The 21,243-nt window shown below is 29.7% G+C and overlaps 3 protein-coding genes across 7 annotated transcripts in view; 2 read left to right on the top strand and 1 right to left on the bottom strand.

Annotated features, from left to right (window-relative positions):
- Nucleotides 1–670: 670 nt before the first annotated feature.
- LOC116777666 (leucine-rich repeat-containing protein 47-like) lies at nt 671–4,505 on the bottom strand. The gene is made up of 6 exons (XM_032671341.2): nt 3,758–4,505; nt 2,820–3,248; nt 2,457–2,616; nt 2,090–2,192; nt 1,723–1,875; nt 671–1,570 (listed from the first exon to the last, which is right to left on the bottom strand). Exons 1-6 carry the CDS (start codon nt 4,377–4,379, stop codon nt 1,466–1,468), a joined length of 1,572 nt encoding a protein of 523 aa, XP_032527232.1. The 5' UTR covers nt 4,380–4,505; the 3' UTR covers nt 671–1,465.
- Nucleotides 4,506–11,364: 6,859 nt separating this feature from the next.
- Nucleotides 11,365–16,712, top strand: LOC116778038 (collagenase-like). The gene is made up of 8 exons (XM_032671883.2): nt 11,365–11,474; nt 12,610–12,661; nt 13,309–13,468; nt 13,626–13,795; nt 13,973–14,074; nt 14,680–14,819; nt 15,193–15,301; nt 16,002–16,712. Exons 1-8 carry the CDS (start codon nt 11,430–11,432, stop codon nt 16,517–16,519), a joined length of 1,296 nt encoding a protein of 431 aa, XP_032527774.2. The 5' UTR covers nt 11,365–11,429; the 3' UTR covers nt 16,520–16,712.
- A 1,073-nt stretch (nt 16,713–17,785) lies between these two features.
- The window catches only part of LOC116777770 (cholesterol transporter ABCA5-like), a 29,860-nt gene continuing 26,402 nt past the window's right edge, over nt 17,786–21,243 (top strand). For all 5 annotated transcript variants that reach the window (XM_061526081.1, XM_061526078.1, XM_061526079.1 and 2 more), the window contains exon 1: nt 17,786–18,009. In XM_061526081.1, the coding sequence (XP_061382065.1) occupies nt 17,939–18,009 (71 nt within the window). In that variant the 5' untranslated portion in view covers nt 17,786–17,938. The remainder of the gene's footprint in view (nt 18,010–21,243) is intronic.

Here is a 21,243-nt window from a genome sequence, read left to right as displayed (position 1 = left end):
CTCTTAAATAAATTTCATAAGCAATTTATGGTGAATCATAAGATTACGAAATAACTTAATTAAAAATTTAATAAAATAAGAAAATTTCTGATGATAATTAAATGATACTGTCCATATAAAGAAAAAATATTATATTTTCTAGAAAAAGACATTGAAACAAGCAAATACTAATTACATCAAAGTAGTAAAATTGTAGTGGTTGCACGTAAACAAAGAATAAAATTGGAAAAATGAAATGAAATAAGCAGTCTTTTAAATCATTGGAAATTAGATAACCGGTTATACATATATCAGAGCAATAATCAACCTAGTTTTTTTTTTAAAGATAAATCTACTTTTTCTATGACTAACTTTTTAAACTACGAATTTACCCATGATGGCATGAAATTTTGCATAAAAATATTTTACGCATTTTAGCAATCTGAACATTCACAATGCTTGTAATTAACTATAATATAGAACAATGTATTTAATCTGAAAAAATGATTTTGATAGGAAAGGAAAGTAAGAACAAAAGATTTTAGAAAATGGAAACGTTTTAAATTTTTTTTTGTAACAGTGCATATGTCGTATATATTAGAAAAAAATTAGTATGAAGGGAAAAATTGGTTTTAATATTAACAATCAAAATGCTCTCTAAGTTAAAGATTTTCAAATGAAACTATGGCCATGAGATGTTTAGTTTATTTGGCAAAACGTATAGTAAATAACAAAATATTGTTTGATGTGCTTAAATCCAACAGACACGATAAACATATCAAAGGTAATTAACAAAACACAAATTGTTATAATTATTATTTTAGGATCATCACTTACCACTCATAGAGACATTAATCTCTATGACGATGTAACTGTTATTTTTTATTCCAACTTTTATACTAATGGTACAATAATTGTTGTTTATAATCAATATAACTTTTGTCCGACTTCCTCTACATTATATGTATGGAAAGTTACTTGTTTTTGTGCATATATATTATTAAGTAAGTTTTTCTAGTTACATAAATGAACATAAGTTTAAATATTTTACAGCTATGTGAAGTATATATGTAACATTTAACTTATAATAAACATCAAAATTATGACAGTTTCATTATATGATGACAGAACTTAGAAAAAATACAGAAAGCCTAAATTAAATACTGTTTTATACAAATGATTTAATAACCTTAACCAATAATAAAGTGCCCTTATCAAAACGCTTGTCGGCTATATCACATTATGGCATACAGAAAGTTAGGCAGTACAAAAATATCATTTTTATTGGAAAAACCAAATGAAGTAAGCAGTCTTTTAGATCATTGGACATCCATAGTGTTTTAAATATTTCAACAATATGTATTTAAACAAGAAAATGAGTTATTATCATTTGTAAACACAAGCTTGTACAACAAATAAAAAATATAAAGGTTTTTATGTAAAGTATCACACAAAACTCTGATACAAAGCATTCAGAAACAGAGCATTATTTCTTGGGAATCCTGTAAACTTTGATGGTGCTATCGTAAACACAGTCTGTTCTTGATGGGTAGATGCTCTTCAGATTACCCTCGGGATCCACAATTTTGACCTGAAACATATAGTAGGTTATCAGTTCCCCTAGTTGGATCACAATACAAGTATTAAGTTTAAAGAGTGCGATATTTTATGTGCTACTGATTAAATTGATTTTATTATTATTATATATATAGATTATAGTAGTTGTTGTGAAACAATTATCACCTGTTGCACAGTCAATGTGTGGAAATCACCATCTCCTTCGCCAATGCCAAGCATCAAACATTCTTGTAGGAGTTTATCCATGACAGTTTTGCAAGCACCGAGCGATGAATGCGATGTCACTTCCACTAACATTGATTTGCTGTCTACCGTCATCTGTGAATATCATTCATGATTATAAAGAGCTCACATAAATATTAAATAAATAAACAAATATATATATATATATTTATTTATTATTAAATTTTTATAGTTTGTAGTGGATGTAGGACATCAATTATAATAGTGGACTTTCAAAACCTATTGCCAATTTCATTGGTTTATTGAATTTACTGAATGTAAATTGTATTATATAAACCCATTTCTTTACTTTAGTTTCCTCAGAGTTGGTGATTGGGGCAAAGCTGATCACTCTCTTTGTTGCATCTTCTAAGCATGGATATTTGGGTTTGCCTTCAAGTAAGTACAGGTATCTGAAATAAACAATATGAGTCAATGTATAGTGTAATTTGTGTGTATTTTTGGTTATGCATGCAGTTAATGTTATCCACAATTAATTGAAAATCTACATAATTAAAAAACAAAACTATGTAGTCTCCAATAGTTTTGTATCCTAGCCATGATGTTACAAATATCGGAATATAAATTACATTAAATTATAATAAAACACCATTGAAAGAAATTTTTTCATCATAAGCTAGTGTCATTGTTAAATAGTCATGTAAATTAATTGTTACTTATGTATTCCTGAATAAACATTTCTTTTCTTTTCCTTTCTCAGTGCATCCGCTTCGTTTGTCAATTGCTGGAACAATTGTTCACCCGTAAAATGTTTTGTTCGATTTAAAGGAATCAGTTTTAATTCCGATGGTGTTTTGGCTGTGTATACAAGGTCACCTGAGAAAAATGTATATAATTTTTAATAAGATACAATGAAGTTTTTTTTTTTAATATAGTAAAAAAAAACTACTAGGTACTTTAATAACATTAGGTGTAAAGCAAATTTTCATATTATACTCTGTTAAGTTTTGGAGAGAGGATGAAGAGAATGAGATAATATTTGTTTTGTAATAAAGACTACAAGTTTATAGAAATCGTACCTGGCGGTATTTTACTCATGTCATGCGTAGCCAGCGTGGCTACATTCCGTTTGTCACACACAGTGTCATGTAATTTATTTTGCATTTGCAGGAATTTCTTGAAGAGTGCCTCATCAAAGTTCAACCCATACACTATACAGCTGAGTATGTAGGGGCGAATGTTCCAGACTTCTTGTTCTATAATTTTTATTTTCAAGGTATCATCGTCTAGGTGCATAATTTTCAGAGTGTGACTGAGTTCAGATGCATTGTCTGGTAGGATTTCATCTTGTTTCTTGGCTTTCTTCCCTTTACCCTTGCTTGTAGCTTGGTTACTGTCTGATGTAGGACAATGCTCTCTAATGTAGTCGACAATTTGTTTTGTGCGACACTGGTCTACTAGCTTCATGAGACGCTTATCAGAAAGCTTGTTACCTTTTAGATTCAATTCTGAAAGAAATGTTTCCTAACATAAGGACTAAATTCTGTCAAAAATTAGCACTTGATCACGGTACTGTAGTTTAATGCTTTCAATTTAAGACAGGTTTTTAAGTAAGGGTAAAATGTTGTGTTATGTTGAATTTCAGAAATGTACATATATAACAGACATGTAGACAAAATTGAACATATTTTTTTTATTTTAAGTCAATAATGATCTGTTGGTATGATTTCAACTAATGTAAATCATTCCATATAAGTTAATTTTTAAAATATTAATATTGTATATTTACAATAACAACATTTATTGGAAAATAAAATTATATATAAATTTTACATTTTACACTTTAATTTTACATAGAGAATTGTTTTTATTCATTAGTTAGTACCTTCTTATACAAGTAAAATGATGATCACTGCAAAAACAATTTCATAAGATGCAAGATGTTTTTAAAGTGAACATTACCTAACATTTTTAATATTATACAACTTTTCAGAATGTGTCATATGACATTACTTACCTTTCAACTTTGCCATTCCAGCTATTTCTCCAGGGAGTGTTTTCAATTTATTTTCCCCAATATCGAAATTTTTTAGTGAAGGCATGGTACTTGCTATATAACCTGGAAGTGTTTCTATTTCGTTTCCCTTAATCTTTAAGTCTGTTAAATGAGGCAGGTTTGCCTGTTCGGTATTCAAAAAGTCCGTTAATTTATTGTTCGACAGATCTATCGAGATTAAGTTAGGAAAATCACCAAAGGCTGGCATGTGATCGATTTTATTTGAACTAAAATTTATGCTGGACAGCTCTTTCATGTTGTTTAAACTATCCGGAATGCTTGTTATTTGATTTCTAGATAAATCGAGCACCTTAAGTTTTTTCAAAGAGGTTATGTTTTCATTAAATTCTGTTAACTTATTCCCGTATAACAATAGCGATTGGAGGTTAACAAGTGATTTGATTTCATCGGGAATAGATGGAAGACATGTATCGCTAATGTTTAGTAGATTAATATTTGTTAATTTAAAGACTGTCTTGTCTAAACCTTCCTCCGAAATGCGTTTAGATATAGCAGCACCCGCCAATTTGATTTCATGCCTGTTTTCGGATTTTGCCGTCGCTACTTCTGGCCAGACACTCATCTCGATATTGAATGTTAATGTTCTTCTAACCAAATACAGATGTTTTCTAATTATAAGTACCAAATTTATTTGGAAAATAAAGTCACGTCACGCAAGTACAAACCGACAACGGAAATTATTTAATGAAATAAAAACGCACAGATGATAAAATTAAAATTGCGAGTTTGACAGATGTAATTTTGAAGAAATTCCTAAATAAATATTATATTAAAAATATATACACACGCTACTTATAATTTGCATTACGTAGGATAGTGAAAAAATAACATGAATTTATTGGATTATATATAAGCTATTTTTAGACATTAGAAACTAAATTTAGTCAGTGAGACTATACTTACTCATAGAAGGTCAAAAATCATTCTGTTTATTATGAGTTGTTTTTATATGATACTATATTTTTTATATAAAATTGCAATAGTTTATAAGCTTATTGCAATTATATTCGACTCAAAATATACAGTTCTACACATTTTATTTACTATTTTATCCTTCGAAGTTCATTAGGTTTTATTGGAATACTTTTAGAATAAGTAAATAATAAATAAAACGTTTATTTAAAAATTATCCCTAAGTGTCTAAATTTTAATACATGTCACGGTAGTCGGTAGGTTCTTTTTAATCATCAATATTGTTGTCTTATATTTTTTTAGCATCTTCATGGAGAATACTCTATACAGTACAGAAAATCATTTCTGTGTATGAAATAGAGACTAACGAAAAGTTGGTAATTGGTGACACCCTGCGCCCGATAGGCTAAAATTTAAACATAACGTCACAGTCACTCTGATCGTTCGTAGCAGTGCAATTTTAGCCAAAAATATGTTATATTAACTACAATCTTCGCACTAAAGCTACTAAACTACATCTTCGCACAGCTTACTCTGGTTTTAACAGATCGTTCTTTGTTGTAAATTGTAATTTCTAACTTACAAATATATAATATTGACTGATAAGGACCTTCTTATAGCTTCTTATTTCTACTCTTAATGGAAGATTTATAAAGAATAAAAACCAAATATCGTGAATAACGGCCTTAAAGAAATTTTTTGAAAGGGAAAGGTCAGGAAGATGATCATACCTTAAAACAATAAATTAATTATCGAACACATAAGTTTGATGAAGTTGAGACTTTATTAATAAGCCTTAACACTATATTTCTTTTGTAGAAGCTATGAAACCGAAATGTTTTTATCTTATAAAAATTTTTGCTAATTTTTTTTTGAAAGGGGAACTTTTCTTATTATTTCAGCTAATAAATATAAGTAAATTGTGCTTCATTTAAGAGAAATAAAAGAAGTGTATCCCGTCTTTATTTTTATGTTGCAAATGGCCTTTTACAAATTCCGATTAATATTGAGAAGACTGAAGAGCGATTATAGTAAAGGTTATTTTGTAGTTTATCTTTGCTATAAAATAATCTTAATAAAATATACTTTTTATAATAAGGAGTTAAAGCGATAGTCCCCAAGATGTGTTACAGCATATACCTATTAGTGAGTTTCATAAAAATAACATTGTTAGAAAGAACTGTTCTTTTAACCGCATTTATTTTCAGCACTAAAAAAATTCTACATGATATTTAACAAGCCAATTTTGACATCACAAAGAAGACTTGAAACTAAATTTCTTTAGAATTATGTAAGTACAGGAAATAATTTATTTTTATCATATTAAACGAAATTAAATGTTCATGGCTGTTTATATTCACATTTCTGACAAATATATTAATGTCAATGAAACTTATTTTACTATAAATTTTGTTATTTTAGGGCAATATGTTTTGGCTATGGAAGAGAGTTAACCAAAAAAATAATGTATGATTGTGAACAAAGTTTCAATACATATATTTGAGAGTAATCAGGCTATAAACGAGTTATCCTTAGTCTTTAAAACTGGCACTTAATATTGTAGTAGATGTTAACGATACGATCTATCTCACAAACAAGGATTATTAATCAGTTTGACGTGGATATAATCTGGCTTACTGTAATTAAAACAACATATCAATAAAAAAAAAATCTACTTTTGATAAGGATAAAAATATTTACATCAGTGTAGACGTGTATGATCAATTTTTTTTAAATTGATAACACTAGGGTAATTTATTTAAGATGTTTGAAGTGGAATTACTCAAATGTGGAGTATACTGTCAATGGTATAGTTTATGGGGGATTGGGAAGAGGATGACAGACACTAATAAATGGCATCAGTTTCTATAGAAACGTGAGGCTTGGTAACGACACTCCTGTGATGTATTAACTAAAACGTCAGTGTGTATTCATATCCAAAGATCAGTAAATCAATAACAGTCATTATCCTTTGAGATAACTTATAAAGAGAAGTAAAAAAGAGTTAATCCATTTTTATTATGCGTTTTTCACAAGCATCATAAAATTGTAATAACTCCAATTTGCACGGACATTTTAAAAATTTCAATCTTTTATAAATAACGTATATAAATAACCTTTTTATTGCACTTCCTTTTGATTTTCTGGTTTGGTCCAGTTTTTCTGTTGGATATTTTACCGGAAAAAAGCTCTAAATCTGATGAATGTAAAGAACAACTTAGATCTTAATTTTGAAGTTGACAAAATAATTCCTGGCTTTGTCGAGGGTTAATATTCGTAGAACTTTTGAACACATTTTTCCATACTTTTCACAAAATATCTGTTGTAATTCAACCCTTCACGTCATGTATGACCTACCTGGTAATGAAGTCTCGTGTTTAGCCATGTAATTGTCTCTGATCTTTGGAGTTTATCTCATTTTTTGCTTCAGACACATGGGTGAAGGACAGAGCTTATCTGTTGGACTACGGCTATTATAATAAAAAGTATTTTATCCCCAAAAGGAACTTTAACAGTACAATCCAAGTTCCATTGCATGTGTGACTGTTATTATAATTTCTGGAATTCCCCAGTGCTCAGTGCAGTATGGAATATGGAAGAAAATAAAATGCGGACGATTAATTTTAATCCTGTCTTTTTGCAAGTTAATCGTTAGCGTCTACAAGGATTTCATGATTTCAACGCCACGGTGCAACTGAAACCTACCGGACGGAGTACTGATATTAAAGCAATTATTCTGCCTAACTAATAGATTGTAAAGCTGTATTGTATGTAAAATAATTTTGCTGCGGTAGTCGCTACCTCCTACGGAGAGTGGTTTTAGATAACGAAAAGTAAAATTAATTTTCGTTAGAGCTTCTGGTATTATTAGTCCTTGAATCGACACGTGGTTCAAGTCTGTCTATGATTTAAAATGTCGTGAAACTATAGGCCCTCAGACGATTTCAATTTCCAGTAAAGCTGTAATAGGTGACTTTTTCTAGCTATGAAAATAGTTTTCTTAGTGGATCGTTTTTATGACCTTGTGAAATAATGCATCTCCTTAAGATCTAGAGGCAAGTTGTTAATATTAAAATTTAAGATAAGCAAAACCACATTTTCTCCCGCATTAACAATGTGACACTTTCTGACTTGATCTGAGAATGAAAAGCCTTATAATATATATATATGTGTGTGTGTATTTAGAGGATGTTCCATTATTTTCTACAGACAAATAAACTTTTTCAATTTATTTATTAGTCTCTTTAACCTTATCTCATTCCGACAATCTATAATTATTTATTGACAACAATTTCCGCCTTGCCGTGAATCCGCAAGGAAAATGGTTAAGATATTGCTGGAAACAAACCTATTTATGTTGTTTTATAAATAGTGACGTTACATTTAAAAGTCAGTAACGCATACTGTTTATATAACAATATTGTTTTAGACTGATAAATCTAAATTATACGTTATATAACATACTGTATATTTCTAGATACTAAACAAGTGAATAGAAAACAATTACCTTGTTTTCTATTTTGTTTGGATATTTGTGCCCGTCGCTTTGCCTCCATATTAACTTCCGAAACTATGAGTAGTTACTTTTTCTTTTGTTCGTACGATATCTGGATAAAACTATATTAATAAACTTAATTATCTCATAACAATAGGGATATTATGAAATGAATTCAGTAATTTTAAAATGAAATTTTATTTTTAATGTTACATTAAGTACAAAATATTCTGATTGAGATAACGAAATTAATTCAAATAATATACATAAAAATTACTAGATCGTCATTTTCTTTGTAATTCACTATGAATTGTAAAAACTATATAATATGAAGGAATAAAAATAATGAAATTAATACAGTTGGATAAAACGGTGTCCGGCTTAATGTATCAAAAGAGCGATATCAGTTAATGCTAGATTATACATATTTTGGAAACACGCACGAATAGGTAGGCGAACCGTATTCTAGTGCGGGAATGATAAGGCAAAGATTATTAATTCATAGATAATTTTATTAACATGCAGCGGACTAAAAAAACATTACTAAAATTTATTAAAATTTAACAAAGTTTTTACGCCTTTATAGTCTTTTAACGTTTCTACTGACCACCCATTGTACCTATTTAATTGGATAATCGGACGCCAAAAATTCCTTACATCATTTTGTAAAAGACGTGATACTTTGACACTTCTTGACCGATATTAACAAAACAAAGCTAAAAACCAACCCAAGAAAACTGGTTGTTAGGAGAAGAAACTCCATCCTAATCGGTCGAAGAGTTTGAAACCTATTGAGATTTAGGCAGATCCATACCAATGGAGGTGAAGGTCAAATCTATGACAGCCCTCTTTTTAAGTTGGCGTTATTAAAAATAATTTTGTTTTAATATTTGTTGCTTAAAAACCAGACACAAGGACTCGGCATATGAAATTAAGCACCTTGTACCAAGATTCCGAGACTATGAATGTGAACAGTACTATGTTATCTTTTGCATCAAAAAGTTAAAGCAGATACGTAGAGACTTTTATAATTATTTCTCGATTTAACTTTGAAATCGATGTGAAACAGTGGGTAGGAGTTACTATGAGACTAATTGGAATTGACGTGTTGCGAGAAGATGCCTAAAATAAACCAAATAATACGTTGGTTTTCTAACGTATTTACTTATTTATAGAATTTTCAGACATCTTTCCTTTGGCTGTAGTCATTTAAACTCTATTATGGTTACATTTACTTAAAGTTATATAGGAACTTTAAGGAATCATAAAGGAAAAAGAGGTACACTAATTATTTTAAACTATTTCCTACTTCTCCATGGAAATCGTCGTTATCTAATTTAAACCTATTTTGGGGTTGTCAATGTCAAACTGACAATTGCAAAATTTTACCGAAGACAGGTAGGGTCCTGTTCGATAAACGAATTTTAGTTATAACATCTTCCGATGTTATAATGAGTAACTTGTCAAGAGTTAATTAAATATCTTATAGACGTCATACGGTACAATGATAAAGATAAAGTTTTTTTAACATACGATTATACGATTAAATATAATAGTGATAATTTTTTATCACGGTCATTTACAATATCCTTCCAATTATATACATACACTAGTTTCTGTCCATAGGTTCGGTGTAACATTTTAGATTGATCAATTTCAAATAATTTGTTGATTTTGTAATAAATCGTATAAAAACCTTAAACTAACAAGAATTCATAGATGACGTTTCAGACTAGAAGTCAGAAACGTCATGTGATGATTATTGTGTTATGTAAAAAAAAAAAACTTAATAAAAAACGAAACTAACATCGCCGGGGAACACGAGGGCGTGTTGATGCGTAGATGTATGGATGTATCGTTGTATACATGTTTGTTGCTTTTATATACGGAATCTACTAAACGGAATTTGATGAAACTATATAGTCATATAGGTTAGACATCAGAATAAGACAGAACTTATAATTTATCCTTTCATTCCTTAAGTTCCAGCACGGTCACGTCATAACATTTGTATGTAGTTTAAAGTCACTTGACAAAATTTGTAGCTGACATAATAACATATATTATGTATTATTTTAACACACCATACGTTTCTCTCCAGGCGGAAGAAGTCACAGACAAAAACTAGTATACTATATGTTTTGTATAATTTTCTGTAAGATAGACAAACAAAATAAACAAATCATTATTAACATATTACTTATAAAAATGTGCCTTATCATGTCGTTTCATAACATACTTTAATACAAACACTACTTTCTATTATATAAATATGAGCGAATGAAAAAAAAGCAGTTTGAAGTTGCCTTTTAAATATTAATATTTCTTTTTAGTTTATTAAAATAGCTTTTTTTTATCGAGGAATAACACTTGCAATAACAGCGATGTAGGCTTGTATGTCCACTGTAAGGAGATTACGTTACTATTAGTGTATTGAATTTGTTTTTGAAGCAGTAATAACTATTGATATGGCTTAAACTAAATACTACAATGTATCAACAATTTGATGCCTTCTGGAGTGGACTATTTCTTGAATCAGTCAACTTTACAAGGATGATAAATGTGACCAGTCGATTGATTATCACTAATCAGTAATCATGTTTTGCGTAACAATATTTATATTGAAGATTCTAACGTTCTTTTAGTAGTTGAAAGATTGAATAATGTTAATTTTAGGTTATTCATGTAAATGTATCAGATTATTAAAATATCTACAATTCTACATATTAATAAATCATTCAAAGCCTATCTTCTTAAGATGTTGCTCTTAAACTATTAAATGTTCTGTCAATAATTAAGGATACAAAGTTAATATGTAATATTAAAATATTAGGTTACAACAAAATTTTGTTGGTGTATAAAAATAATAATATTTATACCGTCTTATGTTATATAAAGCTAATACTTTCGGATTTACTACGAGTTTTTTTTATTATTTTAAACTACGTACTAACGACGTTTCGTTTGCAGCAACTGTGATCACCGGCTGACGAGATCGAAATGTACTTTTTTTTTAAATAATCCATATTGTTAGATTTATCTTCGATCATACTAAATATTTTAAAAACTGCTAAAGAACGTTTAATTTGACAGCTCGATAAATTTAATCGATAAACAATTAATCATAATTTTATCATTTATTTTATCATTGATATGGATTTAAATATACATAGATTTTCATGTTAATCAATAGTTATTTGGACAATGGCCGCGTTAGGTGCTCTTCTCGTTTTATTCGCTGTGTCGTGGGTAATATTTTTATTTTATTCTATTTAAAATTTTATTAGTGTTTTGCGATAGTAGATAACATTTCTTAATACAATAATCTAATAAGGCACCATGCGATAACATAAATGTAGAAATGTATTGAATTTTTAATTATTATCATGTGTATTGACTAGTGACGTGTCGATAAATTAAAATTTTATTAGACTGTGATTATATAACATCTTGTTAAAAGTAAATTATTACGTAGACAATATCCAATGATTTAAAATAAAACAATAGATGTAGGTTACAAGTACATTTCTGTGTTCGTATTTTTTGTATAAATAAGATGTGTTATTAAGGAAACGTCTCTCGTAATTTGGTTACTATTTCTCTGACACCCAGTAAGAAATCCAAATATATTTTAGTTTATAATTTTTATAAAGCTATTATAAAACAAAACAGTCTTAGAGCGTACTAAGCGTCAGCGCGAAGGGTGTAAACACACGCTTTGAGATCATAACCATCACATATTTTATGGAACATTTGGGGGAATGTAAACTCATCATTTTACTTTCATGATTAGATTGTAAGCTGGCGTAAACTGTATAAGTATATATCTGTTATTTTTTTTTATGAATCACATATAGAGGTGAACGGAAACAATACTCATTTCCTATAATTTCTATCGTTTTACGTATTCAGATGGTCAGATTTATATAGCGATCTGTTTACCCACTCTATTTCTTTCTCATGCTTCAGATAATTTATTTGTGGTATTACAGTTTTGCGTTCTGGTTCGTGTTATGTTAAAAATTTGTCGTTTTAATATATTTTATTATCAGTCGAGTTTGTAAAATATTTTGTAGGTAACTATTTGGAACTTAAAATAATGTATTCTGAATCCTTCTTAACACGAAGGGACATGGATATTTTATCAAACGAGAACAAAAAAATATTACATAATTACACGAAATACAGGCAAATAAAACAAAATGCTTATCATTCTAAATCCTCAAACGCAGATAGGCGATAATACTTAGATTTCAATTAAGAGATTACCACTTTTTTATAATCTTTGAGCTTAATACACTTACGTCATTGGACAGGAGGAAAAGCGTATGTTTTGGACTAATTTCATTATAATGTATGTTTTATATGGACATATTTTTTTCAGGTTGGCGCTTATCCTAGTCCGCAACACGCTGACTTCCCCGAAAATGCACGAGGTGATTAAACCGATCAATTATTATTTTTTTAAGTATAAATAAATTTACTGTATTCTTGTATTGTTACTTACAATAGTTTTGGCCCTAGCTGCTTGTTTCGTGACTTATATTTGTTATCAACACACTTATAATGATTGAATTGAAATAAAAAATACATTTCGGGGATTAACAAAAGTTTTTCTGTTGTTCAACTTTTGATAAGGAAATTAATAGCAATATTTTTACCTAATATGGTATATGGAGCGACATACTATAATATTTACCTTTTTTTCCTACTTTACTGTGTTTAATGAATTTTCCAAATCACCCGAGTGGAGTTTAGACTAGGGTTAAAGGAAAACGAGTAGTGTGATTTAACATAAATATATATATAATCATTTGTGGCAGGGGACTTTTACAAAATTCAAGTGCTATACCGTGTTCCCGAGACCAAAGGATTTCTGGATTAACTATCGCCTACTCGTTTTTCTAAATTATGGCTTTACTATTGTTAAGTTTCATTAAAATTTGATAATTTCTTTTTGTAAAAAAATAAAACCATCCGTTTTATAATATTTCATTGGTTTAGATGTTTCTAGTAATGTTTAACTTGTGTTCACTTCACGATAAATGAAGTCTCATTTCAATGGACACCTATTTTATTTCAGGAGGGAATACGAGGATAGTTTCTGGTTGGGAGGCAGTTAATGGCCAAATCCCATACCAACTATCTCTCCGTATGGTGGATGCCAGCGGCAGTGTGTTTGGATGTGGCGCTACCCTTATCCACAACGAATGGGCCATGACTGCTGCACATTGCACTGCTCGGTAAGATATAAGATTCATTAGTCCTGGCGTAAGCAAAAAACAAATGTCCATTTTATTTTTTTGCAATATCGATTATTGTGACATATGAAAAAAGGATTTACAAAAAAACATTCACGTTATAGAAGATAATTCAAAAACTCAATGTAATGTCTTCCAGCCGGGTGACCATCGTCATCCGCGTGGGTGGAGTTGAGCTTTCCCGACCATCTCTGATATTGGAGTCTACGGAATACTACAACCATCCCTTGTACATCGAATCCTTAGCTGGTGTCGTTCAACCCAACGACATCGGTCTGATCAAACTCAACAAATACGTTCAATATAACGGTGAGTTAATAGTCATATATAACTTGAATTTGTGTGTGATAGCTATTTAAAAAAATGTAAACATCATCTAGAGAAGGAACGATTGAAAATTGTAACTTTTTTTTCAAATGAAATTTTTACTCTACTGTTACGTTATATTACTATTTTTAATCAATTCCTCAATTTCATATTTCACAGACCTCATTCAGCCCATCAGAATCCAACGTGACGCAGACAAAAATAAGGACTACAGCGAAGTGAGGCTTCAAGCTAGCGGCTGGGGCAGAACTTGGACTAACGGTAATTCTTTATCTATTATTGAAAAATTGCACGACGCCTTCGAAGCGGGAGCTATTTTCATTCAATTTCTACGTTAAGTGTCATCTTTAATCCTGATACAAGACTAACATTATAACGGCGCAGAGCTTATCGAAATATGCAATTTTGAAGTAATATTTATAAAATAGAACTCTATTAGATTATATTGGGAAAAGAAATTAAAAATAAATGCATTAACTCTATGGTTGAACACTGCTTTTAAGTTGAATTAATTTATGCATATGTATATATCTGTCTGGAAATAAAAACTCAGTTAATATAGTTCGTGATTATACTGGCAAATACCGATATTATCCGTGAAAATTGTTTATAAAAAAAAAATTTAATTCATCCATCAGAGTCGATAATTCTTCGGGATGTCTTGTATGTATGCATTATGCGCGCGGTAAAAAACAACAGTTAAAACTTAACTTTGTATTTCATTGCGGGTTTTTCATTCAGTATCAGTTTAAACATAAGGTTAAAAAAATACCTAATCAAACGTGTACATACGCGTAATAGTACATGTTTCTCTTAGTTCTTCTATATAAATATATAAAATCCATTGTTCATTTACATTATTTCAGGAGCCTCCCCTCAAATCTTGAACTGGGTCTATTTACTTGGAGTTAGCAACAATTTCTGCCGCTCTCTATTCACTAACATCGTCGTTGACTCTACGATCTGTGCAAACGCATACAATGTGTCATCTCAGTCCACTTGCCAGGTATTGAAATTAAATTTTTCATTACAAATTAGATAGTCGTTTATTTTGTGATGCGTTGTAAATTTAAATGTTAAATAATGATTTATTTTTGAATTTTATAATCGTTTCTGCAGGAACCGACCTTACGATTTTTTTTGAGATTTTCCTTTTCGTATTTTAATTACGCAGTTTACAGCACATCAGCTATATATGAAATACTTTTCAATAAAAGTGTAAATCTGTTTATATTCGTCGGGCTATGGAGTAAAATACACAGAGAAGTGGGGTCAAGTTGAATACTTTGTATTTTCAAGACGATTACGTATTACAAAAAAGAAGGTCATGAATATTACGCCTGCTAATTAATGGACATATTTCAATAAATTATTTATAGGGTGACAGCGGTGGCCCCTTGGTTGTCGTTGATGAAGATGGCCAACTTACTCAGGTCGGTGTATCTTCCTTCGTGTCCAGCTCCGGCTGCCACACACCTTTACCCGCTGGTAAGAATAACTAAAGCATTTAACTCTTTTCCTTTCATGCGTTTAAATTTATACAGAAAAAAAAAATGAGGAATATAATTTAATTTAAATGAAACTAATATATTTCGGATATACTATATGTGAACACACATCACGTCTGCCCGTGATCACGGTTACTGAAAAGTAACCGAAACGTCGGGATTATGTAGTTTTAAAATAATAAAATCCGCGTAGTATATCCGAAATATGTTAGTTTCATTTAAATGAATAAAACTCGCGAAAGTCTTAGATATCATTATGAATATAATTTTATGTAAGAAAAATATTACTCAAGCTTTATTGAAAAAGTTGTATAAAAAAACTTAAAAAGTTATTCAAGGTTTGAGAAATGTTCCAAGAAAACCTACAAAGACCTCATCTCATTTCATTTGAGTAAAAATATCCTCAGGAATATATAACCCTTCTAGGAGCTGGATGCTGCCAAGCTTTATAAAGATAATTTATTTTTCTACGTCGATTTATAAATTTTTTATCGATAAATAATACTAGAATTTTGTTAAATTTTTAAGTTATGTGTAAACTAGTTTATCAATATTTGTATAATATTTTTAAAGTAAATTAGTGAATATTGAAATTCAGTTGTTGCATTTGGTTGGAGGAAGCTTGTTTTATTTTTAAGTAACATTTAACTATTTTTAATGATTACCATAATTATTCTTAGGTTTCATCCGCCCTGGACATTATCATAGCTGGTTCAGTGAAATTACTGGCATCGACTTTGATTGGGATTTCGTCCAGCCTACTGTACCTGAACCCAGTACTACAGAAGAAGTAACAACCAGTGTCACTGAAGATTTAACAACTGAACCTGCTGAAGATGTAACAACTGGCGCCCCTGAAGATTTAACAACTGAACCTTCCGAAGAAGTAACAACTGGTGCTCCTGAAGATTTAACAACTGAACCTTCCGAAGAAGTAACAACTGGTGCTCCTGAAGATTTAACAACTGAAGGTGCTGAAGAAATAACAACTGAGGCTTCTACTGCTGCCCCTGAAGAAGAAGAAGAACAGGAGGAGGACAAGGACGAGGACGAGGATGACGAAGACGAAGATGAGGACGAAGAAGATGAGTCTGGCAGTGAAGAAGACAGTGAAGATGATGAAGACGATGAAGATGACGATGAAGAAGACGAAGAAGACGACGAAGACGATGAAGACGATGAAGAAGACGAAGAATAGTCTCGTAAAGAAGATGACTTAGAATTTTGTTAATGTTTTATTTTCATAGAACATTAAATTTTAAAAAGAAAAGTCATATAATTCATTCAGGGGAATCCTCATATTATAAGCTTTTACTGCACATTATTATGACTACTGAAATTTTACAAATAATTAAACTTATTATTGAACCAAACAGTTCATTTTGAAAGAATCGAAATATTTCATTATATAGTTTTTTACCTAAATACAAACCAAAAAAAACTTGGCGGTAATATTGAATGAAACAGTGAGCATACAGTATAGAGTGGAAGTATTAAATATAATAACGAATTATTTTCGTGTGTATCTCAAGCCGCTAGCAAAAACTCACAAAGAAATGTAAAAATAGAGGCAGGAGCGCGCCACACTCGTCGTATTGCAGTGGTTGCAGTTGGCGCATGCGTGGCAGTATTGTCAGTTACTTATTACGATCTCCCATATACATATTATAATGAAATAAAAAAATATAAAAGATTATTTATGATACAAGTTAATTAATATTGGAACACGATTTAGTGATGCGGAAGTATTCAAATCGACGTATATATTTTTTCTGTAATACATCATGAGTTCCGAGAATATAAAAAGCGATACAGATTATTTTTCATGGTTACAGAGTACTTTAGGGTTTAATTTTATTATATTCCAATTAAAACGAGCGATATCGAAATTCTTTAAACAAAATATTCATTGATATTTATACTATAATATGTCCCTTTATATCATAACAAGCGTTGTTAACTACTGTGGCATTTAATTTATATTTCAATTTAATTTATATTGTATCTTTTTTTGTAAGTCCGTATTTAATGCTATTTGAAAACCTTAGTTCCCATATACTGAAAATTACAATTTTACGAGAATAATCCTCATACTTTTAGCATTACCACATATTTTTTTAGGTATTTTACCTAATAAAACATTTTCTTTACCTCGCATTCTTATAGAAACACTTATAACATTAATTAATGAAAGTCATAATAAAAACATCATTATTTTTTCAAGTATGCATTAGTTACAACGATGTGGTTAGAGAAAAAAAATATATACATATTGATTAAATTTATATATTTGTGTCAAGTTCTATGGTCTACGTTGAACGTTAAATTTAACCTTCACATGATTCATATATTATAACGTTTGTAATTTAGAAAATTCTGTTCAACATAATGACATCTTGAAATTAGGGTAATGTATTATAACTGGCAACACAAGCAAAAGTTTCGCGCGCGCGCGAAACTCTCCATCAAAGCATGATGGCGTCCGATGGGAGAGTGAGCGATCACGCCTAACGCTACAATTTCCTATCACATTATTAATTTACTGATACATCAATAATGTTATAGTTATTAATATTTATAAGTGTTTATTGTGAACAGTTAGTGTATATTGTGTTGCATGAGTGATCCTAATGGGATACTGGGGAGGGATGACGGACGAAATTCACCGGCCAGCACCGCTCAGCTAACGTTAGTAACAATTTTATAATATGACTCGTAAAATAAATTTACAGTAATAGATTAAATCAAACAATACTCGCCGCAAATTTGAGCGTTTATAAATGACATAATTTGCAAAATATATTATAATAGAAAAATATTATATATCTTTTAATAAATATTAAGCGAAATACAAGGCTAAATATTTTACCGCTAGTTGTCTTGTCTCTACAGTAACTGTAGAGTACTTGTCGTAAGTAACCGATACCAAAAACTTAATTAATTATACACATATAGTAATATCAAACATTTTATTTTCCTAATCTATCTTATTATAAATTAAATAGCATTTATTTCTAAATATTTTAATCAAAAAAATTATTTACAAATATTTTTAACATCTACGTGTACGTATATCTTCATAAGAAGGATAAATTAAAGTTTTATTATATTTTTAATATGTATGTATTTATATTCTTTATCTGTCTGGATAAATCTTTCGATCTTTAAATGTCTCTGCAACTCCATTGTTACTGTCATCAAAAATATAATCATAGAAGACGTTGGGTGATGTGGTAAAAAATATTTTAAATCTATATACTAGGGTCTACGAATGAAGAATGAATGAATGAAGAATGAAAGATATCTCGAGTGATATATATATTAAGGAATGAAAAAACTTAACGAGTAGATATCAAATTTTGTTCGTAATAGTAATACATCCTTTATATAATTAACCTTGAGAAGTAAAATTTAAAGCTTACGTTAACTTTCATGAAGCTGAAGTATTAATGGAGTTTATTAAGTCCATCGATCTTTTAATTATTCGTCTAGGAACTTATAATTTTAGTACGTTAAATATACGTTTATTTTGTATTACATTTTTTGATTTAGACTATATGAAAATTGCATTTATATTGTCAGCTGTTCACTGTTAAATCTCTATAGCAAAAATATATACATATATCTCAACTATAACACTGGAGCTATCTATAAGAATTTACTAAACAATTTTCTTAAGAAAATATCTGACTAATTAATGTTCAAATTAGCATTCAGGTATAATTAATTTCTAAACAATATCAATAATGACGTGGAACGGGATTTCAAACAGAAACCATTGTTTTCTTTAAAACGTCAAAGAAAAAGTCTGAAACATTTTATTCTGAAGGAAATTTCAGTTCCGTTGAGTTTGCAACGAAGACGATTAATGTATAGAAGTGTTTTAATTAGAATAATGGATCGAGATAAAATAATGTAGCCATTTAATCAGCGGACAGGATCTTTTAATACGGTTACTCAATATCCATGTCAATTGATTTACTCGGAAATGGACTTTGAATAAATGAATTTTGTATTTTTATTTAGACTGCTACCGTAAATGTATGCATTTTCATCAGAAGTTTCTGAAGTATTATTATTATAAAGGTATTAAATACAGTACATACATATTTAGACCAAGTTATATTATTTTAAACGTAGTTTTTTTGGTATCTCTACAAACCAGGTCAAGTCGAATTAAACAACTAGTAATAAAAACGATTTGAATTCACACTGACAAAATTTTCCATTCTGATATATATCATTTATAACTCAAGAGGCCTTAAAAGTAGACATATAATTATATATAGATACATTTGATCAAATGTAAGGTTTCTATGGAAAGCGGCTTATTCTGTAATGCGACTTAGACTAAATTTCATTTACTTTTTTAATATAATCAAATCTAATAAATAAATTACCGTGGTTAAAAGAGTTAGAGTATTGAGCATTATTTGGGATTGTAATGAGAGCGAAATGTTTAAATTTTATAGAGCTATTAAACTTGAGTAAGGTATGGGAATATGACTCCAATGCCTTTAGTATAAACAGCTGTATGTATGTATGTGTGTGTATGTATATTTATGGATGTTTTTCATACCGCCGCTCCCAGAGAATCAATCGCTGTTAATCAATATTTGCAAACCTTCGGACGGATTTTCGGTTTTTTGCACGATATGCTATTTTTTTATTAAAACATAATTTTCTGTAGTACATCCATACTCGGACATGTTAAAATGTATTTCATGACATTAACAACAAAATATTGAAAACTTTTCTGATGTTGTATAGTAGTTAAGTGTGAATATATAAAAGGTGATAATAATTTGCTACATATATTGTTTGATTTGATTTAAGTGTTATTTTTGTATAATGTATAAGATACCTATGTTATATTAAAACGTGGATAACATATATATATTATCAATAAATTGCTACAGCTTTTGTATTTGGATCTGTAGGTTAAAGTAGTATTGAATTTAAACTATTTTTTATGCGATATATTGCTTACATTTTTTTTTCGGGACTTTTTTTTATAACATTACTATCTTAAAGCTAATGAAAATATATAAATACATGTATTTAAATACCGGAACACTAGTAAATAAAGGTTTTTGAAAAAGGAAAAATAATTCATCTGATGAGTCAATAATTTAAAATAATAATGTCAGTGTAATTTTTTTTTTCTGAATTAAACAATCCGTTTTTCGTTCTAAAATGGTTCCAGCAACACTTATGTGCTCTAATTTGACCTCACACATACAATCTACAATTATGTTTAAACATTTCTGATTTGAAATGTCCGCTCCTAACTGAGTTGGAAGCATCCTCGCAATCTTTGTCTCTCGTGTTCGTACGTTGTTCATATTGAATTTTGTCACTGTCTGGCCCGAAGCCAAATGACGTAGCTGCCGCGTCACCATTACTCTGTTCTAGCCTTTTCTACGAACATACATATTATGTGATGTATTCAGAAAACAAGATACTTCGGATCACTTGTTTTAGAACGCTTACTAAAGAAAAATATTAATGAGCGCTTTGGATCGACACATTCATGTAACTATATTTTGCAAGAAGGAAACATTTGTGTTCTTGGATGTTAAATTGAACAAATTCATATTTCCTAAGAGCAAAATGTGATTCAATTCAATGGAATTTCTATTTAGATTTGTTTTTATTTGTGCGTACTTGAACACGACTGTCACATTACGTGTGTGAGATTATTATTTACATTCTGCATAACATAAAAACTCCTTAGTGGGTTGCGGGCCTCATGCCAATATTTGTTTGCTGAAACCTAGTTCGGCGCCGCTATGTCTGTATTTTAGGGTCACTCCGACAATCCTCTTATTAAAATCTTTACTTTATAGTATCTTCATTCCGAGTCTCTGTTGTTTTTCTTAGTTTCTTTAATATTTTAAATAATTGAATTCATGTATAAAC

The sequence above is a fragment of the Danaus plexippus genome, chromosome Z (assembly GCF_018135715.1).
Source record: "Danaus plexippus chromosome Z, MEX_DaPlex, whole genome shotgun sequence".
Lineage (NCBI taxonomy): Eukaryota > Metazoa > Arthropoda > Insecta > Lepidoptera > Nymphalidae > Danaus > Danaus plexippus.
The sequence above is the reverse complement of the archived record's forward strand: the minus strand, read 5'-3'. Positions and strand labels throughout refer to the sequence as shown.

Coding starts and splice junctions, on each gene's coding strand:
- LOC116777666 (XM_032671341.2), bottom strand. CDS start 4,379: ATGAGTGTCTGGCCAGAAGTAGCGACGGCAAAATCCGAAAACAGGCAT. Junction 3,249..3,757: donor TGGAATGGCAAAGTTGAAAG/GTAAGTAATGTC, acceptor CATTTCTTTCAG/AATTGAATCTAAAAGGTAAC. Junction 1,876..2,089: donor CCAACTCTGAGGAAACTAAA/GTAAAGAAATGG, acceptor TGATATTCACAG/ATGACGGTAGACAGCAAATC.
- LOC116778038 (XM_032671883.2), top strand. CDS start 11,430: ATGGCCGCGTTAGGTGCTCTTCTCGTTTTATTCGCTGTGTCGTGG. Junction 14,820..15,192: donor CATCTCAGTCCACTTGCCAG/GTATTGAAATTA, acceptor AATTATTTATAG/GGTGACAGCGGTGGCCCCTT. Junction 15,302..16,001: donor CCACACACCTTTACCCGCTG/GTAAGAATAACT, acceptor AATTATTCTTAG/GTTTCATCCGCCCTGGACAT.